Genomic DNA, 24,944 nt, shown 5'->3' with positions numbered 1-24,944 from the left:
TAAGTATGGGGTATCAGGGTCTTATAATGTGCAAATCACCTTCGAAACACTTTCCTTAGAGGGTCTCGATCTCTTCATTGTCAGATGCCTCATCCCACTCAATATCCGCCAGTGCTGCTTCCGCCTTCTCGTGAACCTTTTCTATATGTCAGTCTCCAAGTGTGTTTTTCAATGGTAATTTTGCTGACCTTTTTTAGTCCACTCAATTCCTCAACGTAGCCGGGTTCATTTAGGGCTTTTCGCACGAAATCCCAACCATGCTCGCGATATGCACTAATCACTCTCTCCGAACATGCACTACAGCTTTGGTAACTCTGGCCAGTGACGGATAAGTTCTCAAATGTGGATAGGAATCCTCGAATTTGATGGGGCACAATGCCCAGAGGATGGTCATCCCTCTCGGTGCTTTTAGCCACCGGAGCTGGTGCTGCGGCGCCTTGGGGGTGCTGAAGAAGCGACACTAAAAGCTCCACGAGGAGTGCAGATGCTATGGGGGCTACTCCAGGACGGGTCACTGTACACTGTTGGTCGAGAGTTTGGTCCTTGATCGACTAAGTAGATTATGGTCAGCTCAGTACCAACTTGCTCTCCCCTTCGGTCTTACGTTGGCTGGTGCAACAACATCGTTGCAGAAATAGCATCCAAGTTCAAATGATGTGCTATCGCCATTCATGCCATGCCGCATGACGACGAAGGTATCAAACCCTAAGGCAGCATTCATGACGATCTTCCCTGCGGCTTTGCCCATCACGGTTGGTAGCCATCGTGATTCCCGTGTGTCCATGAGAAGAAAAATAGCATCATGCTCATCGATCAACTTTCTAAGTGTTTCAAACTCGTCCCTTGTAGCTTTTTCGTCCACAATGGGGTGACCCGCCATAGGTACCGACATTGCATGGCCTTCGGATTCCACTCCGGGATAAATTTCGGCTAGGGCTGCGGATGCTCTATGTGCTTTTTGGGCCCCGCCATTCAAGCAATCCGTGAAATTGAATAGAGGCTGCCGAACAGGGTTAGAAAATGAAACGGACCCATTGTCGACAAATGTGATTTTCTTCACACCCCAACCCTAAACAAGCGATAGTTAGGACAAGTACTTCCAAGCACGACCGTTCAGATCCACATACCAGCAAGTTCCGAGACACATAACTACCTAGGGTGCCAGCTCCGAGCAAAAGACATTTGGTGTGTTTGATTTTCTCAAGATTGAGCGTCGGGCTAATTCGCCACTTGATGAGTTTGAGGTTAAGATCGACCGACTGGTCTGCCAATCTATAAGCGTGATAATTCTCATTAGCTGAGTACGAGGTGAGAAACATCGTGAGAGTGGTCTACCTTTTAGGATCCATGTAATCCGTGAGGTTAACATTTCTCCCTGACAACTTTCCTGCTGGGTTGCGCTCCCATCCGGTTACCTTTGGTAACGGCGAAAGTTCTTTGATCGGTGCTTTCGGTGGTTGAACTTCTTGTTTTTCGCTTGATCTCAGTTGAATGACCATGCTGCGGCCCTGTTCACGTTTTGAGTGCACGTCACGATACCGTAGGATCTGTACTCGGTTGAGGCCCCATCGCTGCCTGACCAAAACCAGTAAATTCCGTAACATCCACCCCGGTGCCTGTTCGTAATTCGATGGGTCTGCAAAACATACATAACGGTCTCCAGCGGCGGTGTCGTTGAAGAACCCATTTTCGTATTCTGAAAGTGACGCTATTTGCCAGTTGCTGTCCAGCTCGGTGTCTTCGATATCAGTATTTTCTGGAGGGGGATGGCCATTGTCCTTTTTGGTCTTCCGAGCTAGAAAGAACCCTCTTTGCCGATGATCCACAGCATAGGACCAAGTCTCCACGGCTTCCACGAGGGTAGTGCTTTCACGCGGGAATAGGTACCTCCCGTTGAGAGAATCAATATTTTGGCTTTGGGGTGGCTGGGACACTTGACTAGCTGTTTCCACTGGTATCCATGAGGGGTCGGAGTGGATTGCCGGAAAAGCAAACCAGTAATGAAATTTGTATTTCTTGAGGTCGGCAAAAGACACGATAATGAAGCTGGCCAGCAATGACGGACATGAGAAGATTGTTCCGTCATGGATTGCATCCCAAACCTTGAAATCCCTATCAGTAAGTTAACAAGAGGCTGGTAAGTGGTATCCTTACCGTCTGTCCAGCTTGGTGAAGCAGCTGGGGCCTGTCAATGTTTCGATATTCTTCGACTGTGTTGACATTTTTGATCATGCCTTCGGCTCTGTAGTAGCCAGCGGGTCCTCTAGGTGACTTGTCAATGATGGGAAAGTTGAGATACACCTTTCATCCGATCTTACTCGCTGCCAGTGAGGGCATTTCCGTGTATTTGAATCCGACATGATGCGGGATCGGGATCAGAGGGGCGGATCTCATATAGGCCCAGCACGGCCCGGGCGGAGTCATCTAGCTTGTCATGGTTGATCTTGTGGGAAGCCAGGGATGTATAAAAGGGCAGTTCAATATCGGAAGCAAATGGCGTGTACTGCATCTTGAGCAAGAGTGAGGAAAAAGGTTATGGGTGATGTCAACGCGGGCGGGGAAGGTCTATAAATCTTATATCTATACATACCCGTGGACCATGACCTTGTCAGCTGACTCTATCCCATGCCCAGGTGACTACTGCCCAATATGTCCTTGGATTTATCATGGATCCTTGATATTCTTTGTAGATACCCAATGTTTCTCCTATCAGGCTCGATAAGATCACGGCTTGAACGGCCCCACTACTTTCGCGTTTCTTTCTTTTCTTTCCCCTCTACTTTCTACTTTCTACTTTCTACTCTATTTTCTCTACTCCCTCTACCTGAAAGAAGAAGAAGAAGAAGAAGAAGAAGAAAAAGAAGAAATAAAAAATGCTCGTTGGATTATGTGGAGGTCAGAAGATACACCCTGGAACTCACCGTGCGAAGAACTAACAAATCATCAGGCATATGTGCTGGCAAGCATGCGATTGCCGAGTACCTAATTCAACACCAAGGGTTCCAGCTTCTTGAACTTACCAGCAAACCGCCCCACATCACCGAGCCAGAGAATGACCTGCGACTACAAGCTTCAGAAATCAGAAAGAAAGGGGACGCCCAACCAGAGCATATGTTTGAGAACGCTGATATTCTCCTCGACTTTGCTACCAAAAGATGGCAAGAACGTTGGATCACTACAGATATTGCAGATGCAAATACTCTAGATCGGTTCCTGTTGCGCCCATTCTTCTTACTCGTGAGCGTTGATGCCCCGGTCAGCCTTCGATGGAAACGATTTGCGGACAGGTTCGTGGAAATACAGTTCATGATCTCAGCCTAGGGACTGACTGGGTCGCTCAAAAGGTGCTGGAGAAGACAGCTAGATCCGCCCGATCTCGAAAAGTTTGTTCTCTGGAACGACCATAACTTGTACGACAAGGATGTTGGGCGGGTTTACTTGACCGACAAAGCACAAGTACGCTTGTTCAACTCATCGTCATCCCTTGAAGAGCTACACTCGGCCCTACAAACTCTCGACCTGGCCGATGAAGAGCGGTTGCGACCAAATTGGGATCAATATTTCATGCAGCTGGCCTCTCTGGCTGCCCAAAGAAGCAATTGCATGAAAAGAAGAGTAGGATGTGTGCTGGTCCGAGAACGCCGTGTCATTAGTACTGGGTACAATGGAACTCCGCGCCATCTCCAAAACTGCAACCAAGGTGGATGTATGATCGAGGCTAGAGCCAAGTGACTTTGATGATTTTATGTTCACCACACTGACTTGAACACGCTATTCAGGCCCTCGGTGCAACCGCGGAGATGGAGGCGGAGTTGGTCTCTCAACATGCCTTTGCCTACACGCCGAAGAAAACGCGTTGTTGGAAGCAGGCAGAGAGCGCATTCGAGAGGGAGCTATCCTTTACTGTGATACGTACGTTCAATTTACGCTTGGTACGCGCCCTACGAGGAAAATCTCACTGTTGATCACAGATGCCCCTGCTTGACATGTACTGTTAAGATAGCCCAAGTTGGCATATCTGAAGTTGTTTACTCGCAAGGATACAACATGGACAAAGATGTAAGCATTTTATCTGCCAGTGTTGCACTTTAGTTACTAAGACCATCCAGAGTGCTGCCATCTTGCAAGAGGCAGGTGTTCGCCTACGGCAATTCCACCCGGTAGCTAATCCTAAAACCCAGTCTCTAGTTAATTTATGTGGTATAGCTGACCCCATCACAGCCCTCGAATGGTCTTGTTTATTTACAGGAGTTTGACAGACCAGCCACAGATGGAAACTGACCCCAGACGTGGCGGGAGACTCGCACAGCTCAAGCAAAGATAGACAAAGATTTGCTTCAAAAGTACACATAACGTAAAGAAATACCCAAACAAATGAACTTATTGATTGAGAGTGGATCTGTATCGGCCCGGGACATAAAAAGTACCTAAGTTTACCTGCGATAGGTGATAGATAGGAAGAGTGGGGAGGTACCGGGATGTACCTTTAATCGCATTAGTTTAGCCGGCAGAAAAAAAGAAAACTATGACTCAGCGCGCGAATTTTGGCGGGGCCCTCGAGCAGCCCCTCGAAGGAGTCATGTTCTTCCATTCTTTGTTCCGGGAGTTGATCCTTTTCAATCCTCCGTTCTACCTGCAGCTTATCCTCAGCCTTGTGGTTTGAGACATTGAAGCCATGCCTACTGTGCACCTCCTGGACTACGTTGCGGGAAACATCCGTTCCTTGGTCAATGCGATCAACCAAGTTGGATACGATGTTGAATGGGTCAGATCACCAGAGGATGTGAGAAATGCAGATGTTAGTCAATTGGCCAATGGCGATTCTACCCATGCCTTAGCCATAACATGAGGTTGCTAACAAGATCACGCTCAAGAAACTGATCCTCCCCGGTGTTGGCCACTTTGGCCACTGTCTCTCTCAATTGGACAAGGGTGGATTTTTAGAGCCCATCCGACGGCATATTGAAGCTGGGAAGCCCTTCATGGGAATCTGTGTTGGTCTGCAAGCCCTTTTCCAGGGCTCCGAGGAAGACAGCGACGTCCCGGGACTTGGCGTGATTCCCACTCGCATTCAAAAGTTTAACGATAGTTCCAAGAGTGTTCCGCACATTGGATGGAATTCGGCGATGAATACTGGGTCTGATACCGCGAAGGTGCAAAGCTTTTATGGCCTGAGGCCAACTAGCAAGTACTACTACGTCCACTCTTACGCGGCTCCTTACAAGCCGGGTGCCCTGGAAAGTGAAGGCTGGTCCGTGGCCACGGCCACCTATGGAGAAGAGGAGTTTATTGGAGCTATCAGCCGTGGCAACATCTTTGGCACACAGTTCCACCCGGAGAAGAGTGGTTTGGCCGGCCTCCGCGCCATTCGCTCATTTTTGAATGGCGACCAATTTCAGTCCCTCTCACGGGATCTGGTTGCTGGCAAAGAAAATGGGCTCACTCGTCGGGTTATTGCCTGTCTTGATGTTCGAACGAACGATGCTGGCGACTTGGTTGTCACCAAGGGCGATCAGTACGATGTACGCGAAAAAGATGGAGCAGATGCCAGTGGTCACGTGCGAAACCTCGGAAAGCCTGTCGACATGGCTAAGAAATATTACGAGCAGGGAGCAGACGAAGTTACCTTTTTGAACATTACCTCTTTCCGGAACTGTCCCATCGCTGACACGCCTATGCTTGAAATTCTGCGACGGACATCGGAAACTGTTTTTGTGCCTCTGACCATTGGCGGAGGAATTAAAGATACCGTTGACACCGATGGAACACGAGTCCCTGCCTTGGACGTGGCAACGATGTATTTCAAGTCTGGTGCCGACAAAGTCAGCGTCGGATCTGATGCTGTCTTTGCTGCGGAAGACTATTACAACGCTGGTGAGAGGCTGAGTGGTGAAACTGCCATTGAGACGATATCCAACGCCTACGGCAAGCAAGCTGTTGTAGTGAGCGTCGATCCAAAGAGGGTTTATGTTGATAAGCCAGAGGACACCCACCACCACACACTTAAGACTAAATTTCCTAACTCATCGGGACAAAGCTACTGTTGGTACCAGTGCACTGTCAAAGGTGGCAGGGAAACTCGTGACATGGATGTTCGACAACTTGTCAGGGCTGTTGAGGCCATGGGCGCGGGCGAAATTCTCTTGAACTGCATAGATAAGGATGGAAGCAACAGTGGATTTGATTTGGAATTGATCAATGACGTTAAAGCTGCGATCAAGATCCCTGTCATCGCTTCGAGCGGTGCTGGGGTACCTGCACACTTCGCCGAGGTTTTCAAAAAAACCACCACTGATGCAGCACTAGGAGCTGGAATGGTAAGTTTGCATCTATATGTCGCTTTGTGATGGAGTTTCTAACCAGGTCCTAGTTCCACCGAGGTGAATTTACCGTGACTCAAGTGAAAGACCACCTCCAAACGGAGGGGTTCTTAGTTCGCCAATTTGAGGCTGACATTTGAAGAGTCGATACCGTGCTAGTTATCGTGTTTTATTTCCTCCTGAGCATACTTTCAGATTGTAAAGTGTTTTTCTTCACTTTTGTTACGACAATAGAGATCATGAGGGCCAAGCCCATCAACTTGAGATGTATAGTAAAAATGAAGAGAAAATGATCCCATATATACCTAGTACTAGGCTCCATACAGTTGTATGAAAAAAGCGAAGAAACTGTGGGCACAAGAATATAGCCATTATACTGCAATTTCCTAAACAGGCAAGCCCCTCTGACTCTCATTGCATAATCAAGGCGGCGTGGAAGGCGGTGAATACGGACTTGATCATCTGACTTTTCCTCACTTGCCACTTCATCTCTTCCTTATCCGTCGACGCCAGCCGTTGTCACCGAACTTCTTTCTTGCACCATCTCTGCCCTTTATTTCCAGTTTCAAAGACTCAGTATCGGGTGTTGTTCCCGCTCCTTTCTTTCCTTTGGATCTTTGATTTACCATCCCCGTATTTCCGACTTGCCCGAAACCCGTGATCGAAACCACGAACCCGCAATATCCCGATTTCGGTTGTCTAACATTCACGACGCTTATCGCTCATAAACAGGTATTCCTTTGATAGGAGAAGGTGTCTGCAAGGATCTCCAGCGAGCTGGTCTGATAACAGGTCAAGGTGTTGGGGTGGCTCTGCGAATCACTTGAAGGACGGGACAGACCATCAAATCTCTCTTGAATGCACCTTTTTTCTTCAGCGCCAGTGTCCCTTCGACAATTGTATTCCTCAATTTCTTGATCTCCATTTGTATGCAGTGACCTGAACACTCACTATTCAGCATTCAAGAAGATTCATTCACAATCCATTGTCTCCAGCATCCCCAATCGATAGATACAGGTCTATCGGTTTCTGATTTCGTTTCCCTAAAACTTGTGCTTTGTCTGCTATTAAGCAGATATCTTTTCTTCCCTGCTTTTTTCCTTGCGACTGGTGGTCCCCCACACTCCGATAGCACAAACGCTTTCTCTTTATCGGCCCCTCTTGCTCAGTATACAAGCTGGTGGTACTCTAAACTCGGGGATTAATACAACAGTCATCTTTGTCGCACCCCTCAAAATTGAATACAATGTCATCGTCCGTTCATTTCAAGTTCAAGTCCCAGAAAGAACCCTCACGGGTCACCTTCGATGGCACTGGTATTTCGGTCTTTGAACTCAAAAGAGAGATTATCAGCCAAAGTAGATTGGGTGACGGAAGTGACTTTGAGCTGTCAATTTACAACGAGGACACCAGAGAGGGTACGTTGCTCCTTCACCATCTGCCCTCCCTTCTGACCCTTTTCAACAGAATATGATGACGACACGACAATCATCCCTCGGTCCACATCGGTGATTGCTCGCAGACTACCTGCAGCACGCCCTGGTAAGGGCGGTGCTGCTCGTTATGTCTCCGGAAAGATGCCAGTCAATGCTCGCAGTGCCCCCCGCAACGAACCTTCGACAAACAGAGCGACACCTGGGATGGGACAATCCGTGAACAACAATGTCTTGGAACTCAATAATGCTCAAACCGAAGAAGAGAAGATCAATGCGCTTTTCAATTTACAAGCTAGTCAATGGCAGGAACAACAGCAGGAAATGGCCAAGTGAGAGCTCGCATATTCGTTTGATTAGGATTGACACTGACATTTTTCCAGCGCGACACCCGTATTCGGCCGTGGCAGAGGCAAGCCTGTCAACGTACCAGACCACCCTCCTCCGCCGGGGTATCTTTGCTACCGTTGCAGAGAGAAAGGTAAACATTTCACTACTCAGGTGCCACGATTACAGACTGCTGACACCACCATGCAGGTCATTGGATCCAAGCGTGCCCGACCAACAACGATCCGAAATTCGACGGTAAATACCGAGTCAAGCGATCAACCGGCATCCCACGTTCACTCCAAACCAAAGTTGAGAAACCGGAATCTCTGGCCCCTGATGGCTCCACCGAAGATGCGAGGAATACAGGGGTGATGGTGAATGCTGATGGTGACTTTGTGATTGCAAAACCGGATAAGGCAGCCTGGGAGTTGTATCAAGAAAAGGCCAAGGCCTCGGCGGCGGCGGCAGCTGAGGCAGCAGCAGTCGAGGAGAGCAAGGCTTTGCAAGCTCGTGGCCTGGAATGCCCAATTGACAAGAGAATGTTCTTAGAGCCAACAAAGACCCCATGTTGTCAAAGAACATATTGCAATGACTGTATCTCAAATGCCTTGATTGAAAGTGACTTTGTTTGCCCTGGTTGTTCCACGGAAGGGGTCTTACTTGACAACCTCACCCCGGATGATGAATCTGCATCCAAAATTAAGATCTATGAAGCAGAGAAGGCTGATGCAAAGAAGGAGAAGGAAAAACTTCCTGCAGGCCCAGATGGAACCCCTCTCTCAGAGGCAGCCACAACCGAATCCAAGGCCCCTTCAGTCGACAAAGAGCAAAGCCCACCCAATCAAGCCCAAGACCCTGCATACACCCAGTCAAAGAAGAGACCAGCGGAGGATGAACCCACTAATGCTGCTGAAACGGCACTTTCTGAGCCGGGTAATGCTGCTAAGAAACAAAAGGCCGAAGATCACCAATCAGATGCCCAAGGTCCGGATAATAGCAACAAAGAGGGCGTGGCAGGTGTTCCTCCTGCCCCTTTCAACCAAGAGATGCCCTTCAACGGCTTTGGACCAATGGCAGGCATGCCGATGATGCCATTATCCGGTCCAGGATTTGGAGCCGATGCCATGGGATTCATGAACCCGATGGCGATGGCGTCCGCTACTGGCTTTCCAAACGGCATGGGTCCCGGTTGGAACCCAATGAACATGCAATTCAATCCCAGTATGTTCGGCGACCAGAACAATGGTGGAATGCCCAACGGGTTTCCCAATATGTTCAACGGAGATCCCTCATTGTCTATGTTCCCCATGGGCCAGAACGGATTTCAAGGGCCAGGTCCTGGCATGAACAATTTCTCCAACCAGCAACGGACAGCTTTTAGTACTCCGTACTCCAGAGAAGAGGACTCACCGTATTTCCGTCAGCCTGTGAATCCGCAACGTCACCAAGCTAGAAACCGGAGAGTTCGGCCTAGTGATTACCGGGAGCTTTAGAGTGTTGCCGACTACGACTTGTCACTTGGCGTTGTGGCCTTCGCTGGTGCACTGTGTATATGCATATTTAGAGCGGCCTCATTTTTTCTTCATTTCTGTCCCTTCATTTCTTTTCTTTACGTGTCATTCTGGAGGCGTTCTTTCATTTCCTGGCATTTGTATCTCCCCTCCATACTTTCTGTGTATGCGATGACTTTAGGGTAGAGATGACGGACAACTGGAGTGTGTACTTTAACATAGTTTCAATACAATTTTAACAATAAATGCCCATTGCAAATTATTATTAACCACAGAAATACCACAAGGCAACCAGAGACTTGTACTCTGAGAGTCTGGTGCCAAATGTAGAGATATCGGGTGTTATGGAGATCATATGTATGAGGAGTGGAGTCAGGTGACCGAATTGGAAAAGACGCTCGTCCCCCCGTCCACACCGTCTGATCTCTTCGCTCAGTCATATCCTCGACTTCTTTTCATCAAACCAACCGTCTTCACCGTGTCTTCTCTACTCATTCTGCATCATTACTCTTCCCGATCAGTCTCAATACCCTGACCGACCTTTGTCTTCCTACACCGTTTATCAAATCCCCAGAGACCCACAACGATCGGAATCATCGACTATCATGGCGAAATACATGAGTAACCACAGTAGTAATTGCAATCAAATGCAGCGGTTTCTGGGCCAAGAATCCCAGAGCACTGTCCTCGCCAGTTGCTACAGTGTTGAGTCGTCGACCTCCAAGGTTCACGGCTTCCACTACTGCACTACGCTGGGCGCCGGTAAGGGCCTCCAACTTGTTTTTCATCCAGCCAATATCTAACCCTTGAATCTAGGAGTACAGTGGTATCCCTGAGGTCCCCTCAGGGTCTAAACCAGCTCTTTTAAGTCCTCCCCTCGATATCCCCGCTTCCAGCGCGGAAAGAACCTGGCCCGGCAATGGCTGGCCAGAGTTCAGAGGGGAGGCGACACATACCATCCCGGAAGAGTGTGAGAGACTCTTCTGTGACAAACTGTCTACGACATTCCTTGGTGAGGGGAGTTTCGTGCGACAGGAGTCGCTGGGGATGGATGTGTTCCAAAACATCCAAAATGAAATCGAACAAAGGCATGATCGAATCCAGCGATGGATTGAGGTTTGGGACTACTCTGGCGATGCGATATATCGAGGATTTGTGGCCGAAAACAACGGGGAGCGCACCCTGTTCGTCTTTTTCGAAGACCGTGTACTTGACCAAGGCCTCAAATCAGGGTATGTACCTTGAGAACTCTAGTTGCTCATGCTTCAGAGATGTGAGATTGTCCGCTAACCTTCATCTCACAGACTAATTGCTCTTTTCGAGCTCGCCGATATGACTACATTTGGGTGCTCACAAATAGTCGCGTGTGTTGGTCGCTCCGAACGCACAGATGCAATGGAGCTCGTCCGAAGTCTAGGGTGGTGTGGATTCAGCCTTACGACCTTAGAACCCTGGATGTCAAGTGGTGACCAGGGAGTCCCCATCAGCGACAAGTGGCTCTTCTTGGTCGCTGAAGTCTAACCATAGCATGGTTTCTGTAGTATGATATGTTGAAGGATAGTTCTTAGTTGTAATGCGAACGGACATTTTCCCCGCGTTTCCAACCGGATAAGATAAGATAAGACATGACCTCAGCTTCTCTCCCTTCCAAGGTAGACTCTTGACTCTTGACTCTTGACTACACTCCTCCCCCTCAATATGTCCAAGGAGAGCAAACTCCACTTTCCTAAGTTCCTTCTCCCATCGACCGTACTTCCTACCCATGGGCTTCCTCCAGACTTCAAATCCCGCAAGCCTGAGAAGTACCTGGAGGGACATGTTCCCTACCTACGCTGTGCGGGGTGCGCGTCACACCTTTGTTTTGCCTCCCAGATTATTAGCAAAGGATTTACGGGTCGCCATGGCCGTGCATATCTCGTCTCAGCGGAGCCTGTAGCTACGGCCGTGTCGGTCAGCGCGTCATCTTCGCCCACAACTTCACTCCCCAACACGATATTACAGCGCCCAGTTCCTCGCCAGCTAGTCACAGGTGCCCATACAGTCAGCGATGTGAGCTGCGCCTTCTGTGACAGTGTTTTGGGCTGGAAGTATGTTGCAGCCGAGGAAGAATCACAAAGATACAAGGTTGGCAAGTTTATTCTGGAAACCAAGAAAATCACAACCTCTGCCTGCTGGGAGTCCCCGCCCGGTCTTGATGCGTCCATGCGATCAGAACACCAACCGGAAGGGCTCGAATCTGCTCCCACAGACGCCGAGTTCGACAGCCAGGATGAGGATGAGTGTGAGGACTTGTTCGCTGGCATCTGGAGTCCTGGACTCGCTACACGTCGACGAAGTCGTAAGATCGAACGTCGACCTGCCATGTTCGGAATGTCATGAGGCGGAGAGAAGAAATCACCGAGAGCTTATGGTACGATGTGGTCATTGCACAATGTGATATGATACCCTTGAATATTTGCATATCTTAATATAGCTTGGAAGGCCGCATTTGTTTTTCATTGAATATTCATTAACTCCTAGATAATTGAAGTAGTTGCTAGGATGTATAAAAGCACAGGAAATTTTGTGCCTAGAGATGCAATTCCAGAGGCAAATCAATTCAAGAAGAGGCATCATCGACGCGGGACCGTTTCGAGCCATTATCGGCCGCAGGCTCTTCAGCAGGCCTCTTTGTGGCAGAATCAGACCCCTGAGTTGGCTGTTTTGCGGGCTTTCGTTTGACCAAGGCGGACAAATCTGTCGCTCCCTTGCTCGCCGCTTCAAGCTGCGCCTTCTGATCGGTTGCTGACTGGCCGACAATCTGGCCCAGAATACCTTTCAGCATAGCTTCATTGGCTTGATCGTTTTGTTCGACAGACACAGGCGGCCGAAGCAGATCAACAAGCTGCATTATTCGTCAGTTGACACTTCAAATAAGATGGTCAAGGGAGCGGCATAATTACCCGTTGCTCCATATCAGCAATGATCTCTTTAACATTGGCGATCTTCCTCTTTGTCGCAGTTGCTTTGTCCTCATCCACGTCTGTGTCGGCCCCAAGCTTCTTTTCTTCTTGGGCCATTCTGACCTTGCAACTTTGGATCGCAAGCTCCATCTGGGTGGCAGCCTCCTTTCTCATCTCTTTATCAATCTTGTTGTTCTCGTTTTCACCGCTTTCTTCCTCACCTCCTTGTTGAACAGACGCGAACTCTAGAGCGAGAGAGAGCTTGTAGTGGCACTCTGCGACTGAAGGATCTTCAAGTGAATATAGCGAATTCCTCAGTTCGAGAACAGTTCTCAGATCGGCAACTGCGTCACTAAATCTTTCGGCTTCCAAGGAGATTTCGGCCTGAAGATCGTGTGTATCGGCAAGTCGTTCCTTGATATGCTTGGTATCCGTAGAAATAGCTGTAGATTTGCCTTTGCCTTCGTCGTTTTCCTCGGCAGCACTCAGCTTTTTGAGGTACAGAACACGAGCCAGATCGAGAACTTCAAAGGCGTTGGCAAAATCGTCGTCATCCTCCTCGTCGGCTTGCTCGCCATCTTCCCCATCCTCCGAATCGGAGTCAACAAAGTTTTCGTCTCCGGTAAATTGGAAAAGCGGCTTGGATCCAGCGGGTTCCAACTCTTTGCTTGTGGCCTTGTTTGATGGCGAGCCCTGAGCTTTCGAATTGGTAATCGCATCTTTGACGATACGTTCACCAGTGGATTTAGACCCAGCACAAGACGAAGCTTTTGTTGGTGGGCTGCTAGGTAGCGGCTGAGGATCGCCAGCTACCTTGGATCCCAGCACATCACTTTTGCTCACTGCCACGTTGTACAGTGATTTTCCGTAGGCATAGAGCAAGTCGGCATTTTCTGGGGATAGTTCGCCGTTGAGTTCGGCCTGCAGCTCGGTAGCTTGAGAGTACAGCTCGGAAGCTGCGTTGTGATCTTTAGTCGCATCTTTCGCGGCGGCTCGTGCGATCAAGTCCTCGAGTTGGGCTCGCTGCTCTTGCGCAGAGAGCTCGGGCTGGTCTTGCATAGTAGGTTGGTGGGTATCAGTCATGGCGCAGAATGTAGAGACAACCAGGTATATGATAAAGGAAGTAAATGAGAGAAAGGAAGAAAGGAGTCAAGTAAGGATTGTCCCCCGACAAAGAGAAGTAAACCGAGGAAGTGGGCAAAAAGAGTGAAGGGAGAGCTTTGCTCGGGCGCGGCGCGTTTGTCACGCGTCTCAATTTAATTGAATTCTGGCGATCTTCTTCCTCACACTTCCCCCAGTCTATGACTTCAAACCCTGCCAAACAATCTAACCGTTTCTTCCTGTCTAAAAATCAAGGTTTCTTTCTTCGCCACCCGTTTATCATAAGATCCCACTGCATTCTTTGTTAGTCCGCCATTAAGATGGATGCATCTACGCCGCGACATCCTGATCGTTTCAAAATGGTTGACCCAATTCCTTCATCTTCACCTGCGTTTGGGACACCGGCACGTCCATTTCGAATGAACAAAGCAAATGTGCCGCCTACCAAAACGTCAATCTTGCCAATCCTACTCCCGCCTTCGACTCTGCGCCCAGTGGCTTTTCGAACATTTACTCGCAAACACAATTTAACAATTTCGTCTTCCGCACTTCAAACCTTGGCAGTGTTTGTGGGAAAGAACTGCGGCTCAGGATGGCGCGAAGAGGGACTGGCGGAGCGCGTTCTGGACGAGGTTGCGAAGATATGGAAAAGAGCCGGAGGAGGCGTGATTGTCGAAGAGGGCAAAGGAGCCTCACTAAAATCTATACTCCAGACCCTAGAGGGCAGTATGAGTGGTGGCAGAGTCGTTGCTGGGAAATCTACGCATGACAGTTCAAAGGCATCCACGCTTGGTATGGATGATGGGCGGATGGAGACCACTGGAGATAACTCCCAGGGAGCAAATGACGAAGATGATTCGCAATTGTCACCCCATCCAAGACATTGGCTCAAAGTGATTGACGCCTTCGATCTTCCGCGCTTGACGTATAATGTGGACAAGAAATATTTCGAAACTATCAAGTCGAAACCGTCTTTGTTTCCATCACCTTCTCACAAAACTGCGCTTTTCCGAGACAGATACAACCTTGTATATCAGCGACTGCTCCGAAATGAATCATTTCAAAGCTCCTTGGGTGTTGCCAGCGTCCCTTCACTAAGACGCGCACCATCTAATATCGCCCGACGGCAATCCTACAAACTAACGCCAATTGCGAACTTGCTGGGCAGAAGTGGAACCTCGCATCTGATTCTAGGGCTGCTTTCCATTTCTCCAACAGGAGATCTATCACTAGTCGACCTGACTGGAAGCTTGGCACTGGATCTGAGCCATGCACGGATGATACCTGAAGATGGGGCTTGGTTTGCGCCTGGCATGATTGTACTTGTAGATGGCATCTACGAAGAGGAGGAGATGGTCAAAGGCGCGGCGTTGGGCGGAAACACGGGGATTGGAGGTGCGATTGGTGGCCAGTTTGTTGGCATGTCAATCTGCGGGCCCCCGTGCGAGCGACGGGATATCTCGCTAGGAACGAGTAACCGCCACGATAGTGGACAGTTGGGTTCCAGTGGCGGCTTCGGATGGGTCGATTTCCTCGGCCTAGGGAGTGAACGCGCACAAGGTGCACGTATGAGGAGAATCCAAGAAAAATGCCTACGGAGCGAACTGGAAGCCACGGAAACTACTACTCGCCTGAAAGTCGCAGTCATGAGCGAGGTTAATCTCGACAATATGAAGACTCTGGATGCTTTGAAGAAGGTCTTTAGTACCTACAATGACTTGTCTCTCTCTGAACGCCCACAGGCTTTCGTCTTGATTGGCAACTTTGTGCAAAGAGCTATCATTAGTGGAGGGGGCCGAGCCGGAAGCATCGAATACAAGGAGTATTTCGACTCACTGGCGCTGGTTTTATCCGACTTCCCAGCATTGCTACAGCACTCAACCTTTGTCTTTGTACCAGGTGATAACGACCCCTGGGCATCGGCATTCTCTGCTGGTGCGGCCTCAACAGTACCGCGCCAACCTATTCCAGACCTGTTTACCTCCCGAGTCCGACGTGCATTCGCAACAGCGAACTCAGAGCTGGACAGAGCACAAAATGTTGAGCCTATGGGTGATGCAATCTGGACCTCCAACCCGGCCCGCCTCACATGGTTCGGGCCAGTGCATGATATCGCCATCTTTCGTGATGACATCTCAGGAAGACTCAGACGCAGCGCCGTGAACACATCACTCGACAATGAAGAATCTGATGTTGCCATGGATGAGCCCTCAAGCAGTGTTACCGGCGATGCAGGCTTCATTCCGCCAGAGAATCCCAACGACATGGACCAGCAAGACAGTGCCAAAACCACGACCGCTTCGCCTGGGACGTCGGTGGCCCGCAGGCTCGTCAAGACAATCTTGGACCAGGGGACAGTTTCTCCGTTCCCACTACCACTGCGCCCCGTCTTATGGGACCATGCCTCCGCCCTGCAGCTATATCCATTGCCAACAGCATTGGTATTGGCCGATCCCGAGGCTGCACCATTTTGCATGACCTACGAGGGCTGCCATGTCATGAATCCGGGACGATTGGTACCTGAAGGCGGTGTTTCGATGGCCCGGTGGGTCGAGTATGATGTGCTGCGGAATCGAGGGAAGGTTAGAGAAGAGCGTTATTAACCTATGTTTGAAGCCCTTGTTTTGCACGACCCAACCGATATTTAACGGAAGCAACATTAATTACACATGAACAGAGATGAATTTAGATGGCGTGTCATATTGAAGTCTAGGAATACATCGTGAAGAGAACATCCAAGTTGCTCTCACGTTAAGTTAAAATCGGAAAAAAGACCGAATTGGTATCAAACTCCGAGAAGATATCATTGTGCCTAGTCAATGGTGATGATGTCGGTATTTCCCAGGCCACTGGCTTGGTTTGAAGCAGTCTTGTCTGGTAAAGCAGAGACCGGACCTTTGGTAAGTAGCGGTTCTGGCATCGCTGCCTTTCCTTCGGCTTCTTTGTCGAGCTCAAGATGGGGAGCACTGAGACACTGGTGCAACTCGACCAGGAGATTTCCGACTTTGTCAGGCATCCCTACCGCTCCATCCCCAAGTCCGTTCCAACCATCGCCCTTTGATTGATAAAGCTTTTCTCGTATCGCAGTTGCGATCTGACCACGACCAGACTGGTTGTCTCTGTTTGCATCCCTTAACATCCAGACCTGCTCATCCTGGTGCAATATTCTGTTGAGCCTGAACCGCGTGTTCAATCGAGGGTAATAAATATGATAATCGGTTGGCTTCCGCACAGTGATGTAGACTATAGACGAGTCCGTCTGATTTGATAGGTTCGTGATTTGATCAAATGACCGCAACAGGGGGAATGTGAAAGACATGAGGTGGAGAACGGATTTCACACCCGTCTCGGTAAAACGGTGGTTCAGAGCCACTGCGAGGGCCTCTTGAATTCGGCGGTGAGGACTGGAGCTTTCGAATTTAATACCCAATTGGAGGCGGAAGAGAGGCTGGGATTTCGAAATAGCTGCCATGTCGACGTAGTCGGACACAGTAGGCCCCGAGACTCCGATATCAAATGAGGCCGAGGATTTAGTCTCTGTGCCGTACGCAAAGGCAATCTGGGACAAGGACAAAGAGCGAGGTTCCATTCCATTCAGTATAAGGGACTGGAGGATGGATAGAACACACTCGAGCCGCTGTAAGCGTTCGAAAAGGCCAACGATAACAGAATTCCCAGCTGGCACAAGCAAACGAAGTGCGAATCCAGCACCCTTGTCTTCAGTAATTAGTGAAGGGTCTGTCTTTGAAATGAGAGGAACAAGGGATTTGATGCGATTTCTCAATGTGCCATGTGCTACCATGATTATGGAACGGCTCTTGCTGTCAATTCCATGGAATGCGAGCCGAACCATTTCTTTTAATTGTGATTGCCTGTTCACTCCTGAAGGCAGCGCAATTCGCAAAGCAGGAGGAAGCGTGGACGGATTGTAGCTGAAAAGAAGATCCGGTACCGTCAGATCGGATTCCATTTGCAGTTCTTTCAGCGGTGGCCAGAACCGCAAAGCAGGAAGCTCAGCCAAATAACATGCATTGGCATGGATGGCCAAGATCCCAGTTAGGCCATGAACCAGCTCTGCGCACGTTGTGTAGTCGAGTAGTCTCTGTGCAGAAACAAGACTTTCACTGATAACGTGGGCGTAAGGAAGAGTAATGCCATTCTCACCAAGACTATAAGGCGGGGTTGCCCTTGTTGTCCCCGTTGGCCGAAGTTGGACAAGCCACCAGCGGTCACCATCCATGCTGCTGGTCGCTGCTGCAACCCATTGCCGGTTCCAAAGTTGATGAAAGAAGAAAGCGGACCGCATCACACCCGGAGGGAATAGCTTACGGGGATCAATCCCGAGTACCCTCTGACTCACAGTCTCAAGGCCGAGTGCCTTGGTACCGGACTCAATTTCTTCCACCGCAGTAGCACATCGGAGCCGGGTGACACGGGTTAATATCTCTTCGATGGATGATTTGTGGACTGTCCGATCAGTATCCAGGCGTTCGGGCACATTTGGTGTCACACAGAGAATGATGGACCCTGACATCGGTTCAATCGAGACCCGAACAGACCGTGAGGTTGTGAGCTGAACATCAAGGTGACAATCCCCAGGTTCTGTCGAGGATAGTAGAGCTTGCAGTGATAACGTGTGTTTTGCGAAAAGTAAGTGCTTCTTCAGGGCAGTGAAGGCGGCGGAGAGAAGGTGCGAGGTATGTAATGCGACAACGCTTCTGAGAATACGCTCCATGGAGAGGTCATCCGTGTCAAACTTAATGGCATCACTGATGGTCAACTGGCCCTCTCGCATCCACCGGAAGCCGAGATGTGATATCCCAGACATTGAATTGTTAGATTTGCTGCTGCGATGACCGCTGTTGACTCCTATCTCGAGCCAGCTCTTAGGCCCCGCTCTCTGGGGCCAGTATTGAACGACAAGTGTTCGGTGTAGCAATTCGATACGTAGAGCATCCGCCCACAGTCCGCGCGCAAGATCCGCGGCTTGTCTGAAAAGAATGTTGATTTTGTTGGTGAGGACCAGACCGTGTAAAAAGTTGAAGCATCCCATCAAACTGTCATTGCGGAGTGTTTCGTTAATTTTGGCATCAAGCTCATTGAGAATTCGTCCCTCTGGAATGGGTGATGATGGCGAGAAAAGGAAACGAATGTCCACGAAAAAGAATTGTGATGTTGTTGAAACTTCTGCCACTGAAAGATCAAGTTCAAATTCACCAGGAACTGTAAACGTGACCCGGCCATCATGAACCCGATAATGCCGTAGTGCGTGCGGAACTGAGTCGTGCAATGCCAGTCGCACGCTGATAATTCGGTTGAGCTTGAGCAGCTTTTTAAGCGTTGCTCGTGCTGTCAAGGGTTTGAGGGGACTGTACCCAAGCTAGAATGAGGTTAGTGGGCGAAAAATCGTAAAACGACAGAGAAGACTCACATCTGGTAGAGATGCTACCTGGCCTTTTGATAGAACAAGTAAAGCCGTTTTTAGGTCCGGATTGGCAACTTGAGCTCGAACTAAATCTCGTTTCACTTCACCAACATACTGAACAGCTGCATCGTATGATTGATGTCGCGTGCGGATGAAACCTTGTATATCAATGAGTCTGCTCACATCGGCGGCCTGCCGACTCCACTGCGAGAGGACAAGGAGCTTAATAAACTCGGCCCTCTTAGCATGAGCAAAGTCCAAGAGTCGCAATTTTTTGTGAACATTTTCTGATGACTGATTACCGGGTGCCTTTCCATTGGTTGTACCCAAGGCAGCTTGTTGAGGTACTTGAATCGCCGCCAGTTCAGTTATCAACTCTGAGAGTTCATTCCAGCATTGCTGCACGGAACGATTAACAAGTGTTCCAAACGGGAAAAACCCTTGGGTAATGTGAGTAAGTTCAAAGGGCGTCGTTGGCACCTTTCCCCCTGCCTTGCCTGCGAGCGTTGCTGAAGTTTGATTCAACGCATCAACAACGCTTGGCGCACCATTGACGTGTGCTGATCCATTCATGGAGCTGGGCATCTGTGCAGCTTTATCAACGTTTCCCAAGGAGTTGGATTCGCCGTTTCTGGCCTCATCGAGGCCTGGCGGCCGGACAGATCCATCGATGTTGACATTGTCCATGATGACACCGGGCATTTCTGGAAATTTCTGGAAATACAGCTTGGCCGTTCGGTGATTCTCCGTGAAAGCTTCAAGCTTCCCCCTCCTTGGCCCTATGCACGGCACAGAACAAGTGACCTAACACAGGCACTGTTCTGGGCTCGAACTGGTCGGCGCCGGGGTAGGAAGGGAAGCGAAGATCAAAGTAAAAGACACAGGTAGATCCTCAGTCTATTGCCATGCGTATCACGGGCTGTGTAAACGGAAGGTCACGCTCATAATCGGGGGAGCTGGGGCGCACGGCTGAGGATCTAGGTGGGCCTCTCACGGTCGGTCGAGGCTCAGACGGATATGGTAATAGGTCGCAATCGAAGCAGTAAGCCCCAGCACAGAAATTTGGATTGATTCCGGTCTGGCGGCGGGAGATGACCAGGGACACACTTTAGATCCCTGATATTTGCGTGACGATAAAGAAGCACCAGGTTGTCGCAATGCGAAGGAACCAAACAATGTAGGAAAAGAAGGGCAGAAAGGGTGAACCGAAGTATCGAAGGGAAGTTCAAGGGAAAGTATATCAAAGGAAGAAAAGAGCCCAGAGAGGACTGCGTCAAAAGGTCAACACTGATGGTTTGATGAAAGCGCGATGCGCTCTGCATGCAATGACTTACCGCCTTTAGTTTTCTGCCTTGATGCCTGATATTGGAGAAGGTACAGGTACTTTTATATCACGCTCATTTGCCCGGGTGTTTAGGTACCCAGTACTTTCCCCGTTATGTACCTAGTACAACCTAGAAGATCTGCCATCTCATGACCTCACCTCCTTTGACAACTTCCAGTTGAGACCTACTTACAATCCCGAATTGCCTTCTACTGGTTTTAATACCGAAAACGAACTGATCTCGCAACAGTCTATGTCTGAGTTTAGTCACGTCTGACCATGTGTCTGGACTGCCCCTACCAGCCATGAGTATACAAGAGAATGAGTCGAGGCATGTCCCTCAATATCCCGGTGATGATACCCGGCCGACGAGCAAGAGAGAGCTTGCTGGCTGGTACTGCTATGGCTGGGCTGCAGAGGTGTTCGTCGTCTGTGCCATGGGTACGTGTGCTTATAACCTGTTGATCCTTTGGAGCCTCACATCTGATCCGAGACAGGTTCATTTCTTCCGATAACACTGGAGCAGATGGCCCGGGATCGGGGGGTCCTTCTGTCAGACAAGACAACACCGTGCAGTGCAACCTGGAGTCCCCCTCTGCCACCACCAGGCTCAGACGCATCGGGATATCAACCCCAGGGCTCAGATGGCAGCCAATGCATCATTTATTTCCTCGGCGCTGAGATAAACACTGCAAGCTTCGCCTTGTATACCTTCTCACTAAGCGTCTTGGTTCAAGCAGTCCTGATTATCTCAATGTCAGGTGCCGCCGACCATGGAAGCTATCGCAAGACGCTCCTGATTATCTTTGCTTTCATTGGCTCAATTGCTACGATGTTATTTCTAGTTATTGTTCCCAAGGTTTACCTTCTGGGTGGGCTGCTTGCAATTATTTCCAATACTTGCTTTGGTGCGTCCTTTGTCCTCCTTAACTCATTTTTGCCTGTTCTGGTCCGACACCACCCGTCATTGTTGAAAGACGAAGACGAGGCAACGACTTCTGGTGATGCTCAGGCACCGTCTAGAGAAACCCCTCTATCTTCCTCGGCCGGAAATATCGACGGGGCACTTCCGGATGCTACCACGCCGCTACTACGCCCCAACAGGGAAGCCGAGGAAACTACTAAAACCATGACTTCCCTGGAGCTCAAACTTTCCACCAGAATCTCATCCAACGGCATTGGCATCGGATATATAGGTGCAGTTATTTTACAGATACTTTCCATATTGGTCGTGGTGGTCGTGCGCCCGCCAACTTTCTCGTTGCGTCTTGTTTTGTTCCTAATAGGATTGTGGTGGTTCGTTTTCACCATACCGGTAGCAGTATGGCTGCGCCCTCGTCCTGGTCCACCATTACTGGGAGGCGACGGCAAACCGCTCCATTCCTGGATCGGATACATGGTCTACGCCTGGAAATCTATTGGAAAAACCGCAATGCGGGCCCGTCACCTGAAAGACATCGCGATTTTCCTTGCCGCTTGGTTCCTCCTCAGCGATGGGATTGCAACTGTCAGTGGCACTGCGGTATTGTTTGCGAAAACTCAACTGGATATGAAGCCGGCTGCCCTGGGACTGATCAATGTGATCGTTATGCTTGCAGGGGTATTTGGTGCGTTTTCTTGGAGCTATGTCTCAACATTCTTCAACCTCCGGGCCTCACAAACGATCATCGCATGTATCATCCTGTTTGAGCTCATTCCGCTGTATGGCCTTCTAGGTTTCATCCCAGCCGTGAAACGCTCAGGGCTTGGTCTCCATCAGCCCTGGGAAATGTACCCACTCGGAGCAGTCTATGGCCTTGTTATGGGTGGGCTCTCATCCTACTGTCGAAGCTTTTTTGGTGAGCTCATACCCTCGGGCTACGAAGCAGCTTTCTATGCGCTTTATGCCATCACCGACAAAGGATCCAGCATTTTTGGTCCAGCCATTGTCGGCGCCATCACCGATCGTTACGGTGAGATCCGACCAGCGTTTGCATTCCTAGCCGTCCTCATTATTGTACCACTGCCGCTCATGCTTTTGGTGGATGTTGACCGCGGCAAACGAGATGCCAAGGCATTGGGGGCTGAACTAGATGGCATACCAAAATCATCTGGATATGGGTCTATATCTTCTGGCGTTTCAGTCGAGGATGATGAGATTGAGTAGGACTAGATAGATATAAGATGTATATATGCGACGGATAGGGAAACTACTTTTGCTTTTTCCCAGCTATTGCAGTATCCTGCAGAAGCAATTTAGGAATTATAGGTCTTAGCGGGGATGCTGCATGAACATTATTAATCACATCGCCAAGTCCCTCGAGGCCACTTGTCAACATCTCAGGTGTAACCCAATATAGAAAAGGATTGAGGGGATACTGGATGTCGACAGGGAGGTTCATGGGGGTTCATGGTATAGGTGTCCTGTACCCGGTGTTGCCCCATAGTTTGGTGCTGGAGTGGAGGTACCAAGTACCTAGCCGGAACACAAGGACCGCCCTTGTCACCCTGCATAGCCCAGTCACAAAGCTCCACTCTCAGCCTTAGTGAACAAACTGTCCTTTCATTCCCGCCCCTTCGTGTTGATAAATACAACATCTTCCCACTTCTTTCTTTGTCTCTTCATCCTCCCTGACGCAATATTGGTAAGCTTCATATTTACTTCCTTTCATCTCCAAGCTCTAAAATTCTCTTCAGCTTTGACCGAGCAATTGGGCTCTTGTTTTTTTCTGTTTGATTTCCATACACGATGCGGTCTTTCGCCCCCCTGGTCCTGAGCCTCCTCGGAGCTACCGCGGCTGTCCACGCAGCCGATGCTGAGACTGCTGATGCTGCTGACGCCAATGCCAATGTCATCACGCTGACAACGGACACCTTTGATGAGTTCGTCAAGGAGCACCCGCTAGTGCTTGCGGAGTTCTACGCGCCCTGGTGCGGTCACTGCAAGGCTCTCGCCCCCAAGTACGAGGAAGCTGCAACTGAGCTGAAGTCCAAGGACATTCCCCTCGTCAAGGTGGACTGCACTGAGGAGGAGGAGCTGTGCCGGACCTACGAGGTTGATGGCTACCCTACACTCAAGGTGTTCCGTGGTGCCGACTCGCACAAGCCATACGCTGGCGCCCGTAAGACCGACGCGTAAGTGATGGTGGAGCCCTGGCAATTGATGAGGAGCTGACCACGTATTTCTGCGATAGCATTGTTTCATACATGACCAAGCAATCCATGCCTGCTGTCTCCAACGTGAACGAAGACAACCTGGAGGAATTCAAGGCTCTCGACAAGATCACGATTATCGGATACGTGGCCCCCGATGATAAGACCTCCAACAAGAGCTTCACCACATTCGCCGAGTCGCAGCGCGACAACTACCTCTTCGCCGCCTCCAACGACGCTGCCCTCGCCAAAGCCGAGGGAGTCAAACAGCCCTCCATCGTCCTCTACAAGGACTTTGATGAGAAGAAGGCCGTGTACGATGGCAAGCTCGAGGATGAGGCCATTCTGGAATGGGTCAAGACTGCCAGCACTCCTCTTGTTGGCGAGCTCGGCCCCGAGACTTACTCTAAGTACATGGCGGTACGTCCACTCTCCACTGCGCAATTACTATTATAGACTATGAACTAACCTTTGACAATCATCAGGCCGGTATTCCTCTGGCTTACATCTTCGCCGAGACTGCCGAGGAGCGTGAGCAGTTCGCCGACGAGTTCCGTCCCATTGCTGAGAAGCACCGTGGTGCCATCAACATTGTCACCCTCGATGCCAAGCTGTTTGGTGCCCACGCCGGCAATCTCAACCTTGAGCCCGAGAAGTTCCCCGCCTTCGCTATCCAGGAAACCGCCAAGAACGCAAAGTACCCTTATGACCAGACCAAGAAGCTCGAGGTCAAGGAGGTTGGCAAGTTCATCAAGAACGTCCTTGACGGAAAAGTCGAGCCTAGCATCAAGTCTGAGCCCATTCCCGAGACCCAGGAGGGATCTGTCACCGTCGTCGTTGGCCGCAACTACCAGGAAGTCGTCATTGACAACGAGAAGGACGTCCTTGTCGAGTTCTACGCTCCTTGGTGCGGACACTGCAAGGCGTAAGTTATCTACATCTCTTTAGTTTGACGTGTCTAACATATAATTTCCAGTCTTGCTCCCAAGTACGAGGAGCTCGCCGCTCTGTACGCTGACGTTCCCGAGCTGAATGAGAAGGTCACCATCGCCAAGATTGATGCCACTGCCAACGATGTGCCTGACTCCATCACTGGCTTCCCCACCATCAAGATCTACCCCGCTGGTGCCAAGGACTCTCCCATTGAGTACGCTGGCTCCCGCACCGTTGAGGATCTCGTCTCCTTCATCAAGGAGAACGGCAAGTACCAGGTTGACGGTCTTGCCGAGGGCGCTAAGAAGCCCGAGCAGGGTGGAGATGTTACCTCGTCTTCCGCCAAGGCCGCTGAGACTGCTTCCGACGAGGGCCACGATGAGCTGTAAACTTGAAGCTTGAAATTGTAACTCAACTGTTGTATTCTCTATCCGAATTTGATATCTGTTCGAAAGCTTTACGCGATAATAGTTGCTAGAATTAGCCGAGCCAA

The 24,944-nt window shown here is 49.9% G+C and overlaps 11 protein-coding genes across 11 annotated transcripts; 8 read left to right on the top strand and 3 right to left on the bottom strand.

Moving 5' to 3' along the window:
• Nucleotides 1-55: 55 nt before the first annotated feature.
• Nucleotides 56-2,509, bottom strand: N7446_008668 (putative autophagy ubiquitin-activating enzyme ApgG; the record flags this gene model as incomplete). The annotated part of the gene is made up of 7 exons (XM_058517413.1): nt 56-136; nt 189-551; nt 605-1,069; nt 1,128-1,272; nt 1,336-2,102; nt 2,155-2,263; nt 2,319-2,509. The coding sequence occupies 7 exons, from the start codon at nt 2,507-2,509 to the stop codon at nt 56-58; spliced, it is 2,121 nt and encodes a 706-aa protein (XP_058371059.1).
• Nucleotides 2,510-2,873: 364 nt separating this feature from the next.
• Nucleotides 2,874-4,281, top strand: N7446_008667 (deoxycytidine monophosphate deaminase; the record flags this gene model as incomplete). Its single annotated transcript, XM_058517412.1, has 7 exons — nt 2,874-2,895; nt 2,948-3,287; nt 3,345-3,706; nt 3,780-3,912; nt 3,972-4,059; nt 4,110-4,160; nt 4,222-4,281. 7 exons carry the CDS (start codon nt 2,874-2,876, stop codon nt 4,279-4,281), a joined length of 1,056 nt encoding a protein of 351 aa, XP_058371058.1.
• Nucleotides 4,282-4,675: 394 nt separating this feature from the next.
• Nucleotides 4,676-6,460, top strand: N7446_008666 (imidazoleglycerol-phosphate synthase; the record flags this gene model as incomplete). The annotated part of the gene is made up of 3 exons (XM_058517411.1): nt 4,676-4,798; nt 4,875-6,317; nt 6,371-6,460. 3 exons carry the CDS (start codon nt 4,676-4,678, stop codon nt 6,458-6,460), a joined length of 1,656 nt encoding a protein of 551 aa, XP_058371057.1.
• A 912-nt stretch (nt 6,461-7,372) lies between these two features.
• On the top strand, nt 7,373-9,959 carry N7446_008665 (cleavage polyadenylation factor subunit MPE1). Its single transcript, XM_058517410.1, has 4 exons — nt 7,373-7,738; nt 7,788-8,085; nt 8,137-8,234; nt 8,291-9,959. The coding sequence occupies exons 1-4, from the start codon at nt 7,567-7,569 to the stop codon at nt 9,574-9,576; spliced, it is 1,854 nt and encodes a 617-aa protein (XP_058371056.1). The 5' UTR covers nt 7,373-7,566; the 3' UTR covers nt 9,577-9,959.
• Nucleotides 9,960-10,241: 282 nt separating this feature from the next.
• Nucleotides 10,242-11,115, top strand: N7446_008664 (ornithine decarboxylase antizyme; the record flags this gene model as incomplete). Its single annotated transcript, XM_058517409.1, has 3 exons — nt 10,242-10,356; nt 10,442-10,826; nt 10,899-11,115. The coding sequence occupies 3 exons, from the start codon at nt 10,242-10,244 to the stop codon at nt 11,113-11,115; spliced, it is 717 nt and encodes a 238-aa protein (XP_058371055.1).
• A 177-nt stretch (nt 11,116-11,292) lies between these two features.
• On the top strand, nt 11,293-11,973 carry N7446_008663 (yippee/mis18 family protein; the record flags this gene model as incomplete). Its single annotated transcript, XM_058517408.1, has 1 exon — nt 11,293-11,973. One exon carries the CDS (start codon nt 11,293-11,295, stop codon nt 11,971-11,973), a length of 681 nt encoding a protein of 226 aa, XP_058371054.1.
• A 103-nt stretch (nt 11,974-12,076) lies between these two features.
• Nucleotides 12,077-13,773, bottom strand: N7446_008662 (SHNi-TPR domain-containing protein). The gene is made up of 2 exons (XM_058517407.1): nt 12,537-13,773; nt 12,077-12,478 (listed from the first exon to the last, which is right to left on the bottom strand). The coding sequence occupies exons 1-2, from the start codon at nt 13,617-13,619 to the stop codon at nt 12,194-12,196; spliced, it is 1,368 nt and encodes a 455-aa protein (XP_058371053.1). The 5' UTR covers nt 13,620-13,773; the 3' UTR covers nt 12,077-12,193.
• A 223-nt stretch (nt 13,774-13,996) lies between these two features.
• Nucleotides 13,997-16,240, top strand: N7446_008661 (DNA polymerase epsilon noncatalytic subunit; the record flags this gene model as incomplete). The annotated part of the gene is made up of 1 exon (XM_058517406.1): nt 13,997-16,240. One exon carries the CDS (start codon nt 13,997-13,999, stop codon nt 16,238-16,240), a length of 2,244 nt encoding a protein of 747 aa, XP_058371052.1.
• A 209-nt stretch (nt 16,241-16,449) lies between these two features.
• N7446_008660 (mediator of RNA polymerase II transcription subunit 14) lies at nt 16,450-19,764 on the bottom strand (the record flags this gene model as incomplete). Its single annotated transcript, XM_058517405.1, has 2 exons — nt 16,450-19,017; nt 19,069-19,764. 2 exons carry the CDS (start codon nt 19,762-19,764, stop codon nt 16,450-16,452), a joined length of 3,264 nt encoding a protein of 1,087 aa, XP_058371051.1.
• Nucleotides 19,765-20,554: 790 nt separating this feature from the next.
• On the top strand, nt 20,555-22,536 carry atg22-1 (putative autophagy protein Atg22). The gene is made up of 2 exons (XM_058517404.1): nt 20,555-20,827; nt 20,884-22,536. The coding sequence occupies exons 1-2, from the start codon at nt 20,692-20,694 to the stop codon at nt 22,530-22,532; spliced, it is 1,785 nt and encodes a 594-aa protein (XP_058371050.1). The 5' UTR covers nt 20,555-20,691; the 3' UTR covers nt 22,533-22,536.
• A 578-nt stretch (nt 22,537-23,114) lies between these two features.
• On the top strand, nt 23,115-24,840 carry pdiA (protein disulfide isomerase PDI1; the record flags this gene model as incomplete). The annotated part of the gene is made up of 4 exons (XM_058517403.1): nt 23,115-23,500; nt 23,560-23,938; nt 24,004-24,443; nt 24,495-24,840. 4 exons carry the CDS (start codon nt 23,115-23,117, stop codon nt 24,838-24,840), a joined length of 1,551 nt encoding a protein of 516 aa, XP_058371049.1.
• Between the last annotated feature and the right edge of the window lie 104 nt (nt 24,841-24,944).

The sequence above is a fragment of the Penicillium canescens genome (assembly GCF_028828765.1).
Source record: "Penicillium canescens strain IBT 15451 chromosome Unknown utg000005l_segment0_segment0, whole genome shotgun sequence".
In the NCBI taxonomy this organism is placed as follows: domain Eukaryota; kingdom Fungi; phylum Ascomycota; class Eurotiomycetes; order Eurotiales; family Aspergillaceae; genus Penicillium; species Penicillium canescens.
This window is presented reverse-complemented; position numbering and strand designations above follow the sequence as displayed.

Excerpts from the sequence above, each read along its gene's own strand:
- N7446_008665 (XM_058517410.1), top strand. The coding sequence starts at position 7,567 with ATGTCATCGTCCGTTCATTTCAAGTTCAAGTCCCAGAAAGAACCCTCA. Across the intron at positions 8,086-8,136 it reads CAACAGCAGGAAATGGCCAA|CGCGACACCCGTATTCGGCC; the intron begins GTGAGAGCTCGC and ends ACATTTTTCCAG. Across the intron at positions 8,235-8,290 it reads CTACCGTTGCAGAGAGAAAG|GTCATTGGATCCAAGCGTGC; the intron begins GTAAACATTTCA and ends ACCACCATGCAG.
- N7446_008662 (XM_058517407.1), bottom strand. The coding sequence starts at position 13,619 with ATGACTGATACCCACCAACCTACTATGCAAGACCAGCCCGAGCTCTCT. Across the intron at positions 12,479-12,536 it reads TTGCTGATATGGAGCAACGG|CTTGTTGATCTGCTTCGGCC; the intron begins GTAATTATGCCG and ends CGAATAATGCAG.
- atg22-1 (XM_058517404.1), top strand. The coding sequence starts at position 20,692 with ATGAGTATACAAGAGAATGAGTCGAGGCATGTCCCTCAATATCCCGGT. Across the intron at positions 20,828-20,883 it reads GTTCGTCGTCTGTGCCATGG|GTTCATTTCTTCCGATAACA; the intron begins GTACGTGTGCTT and ends GATCCGAGACAG.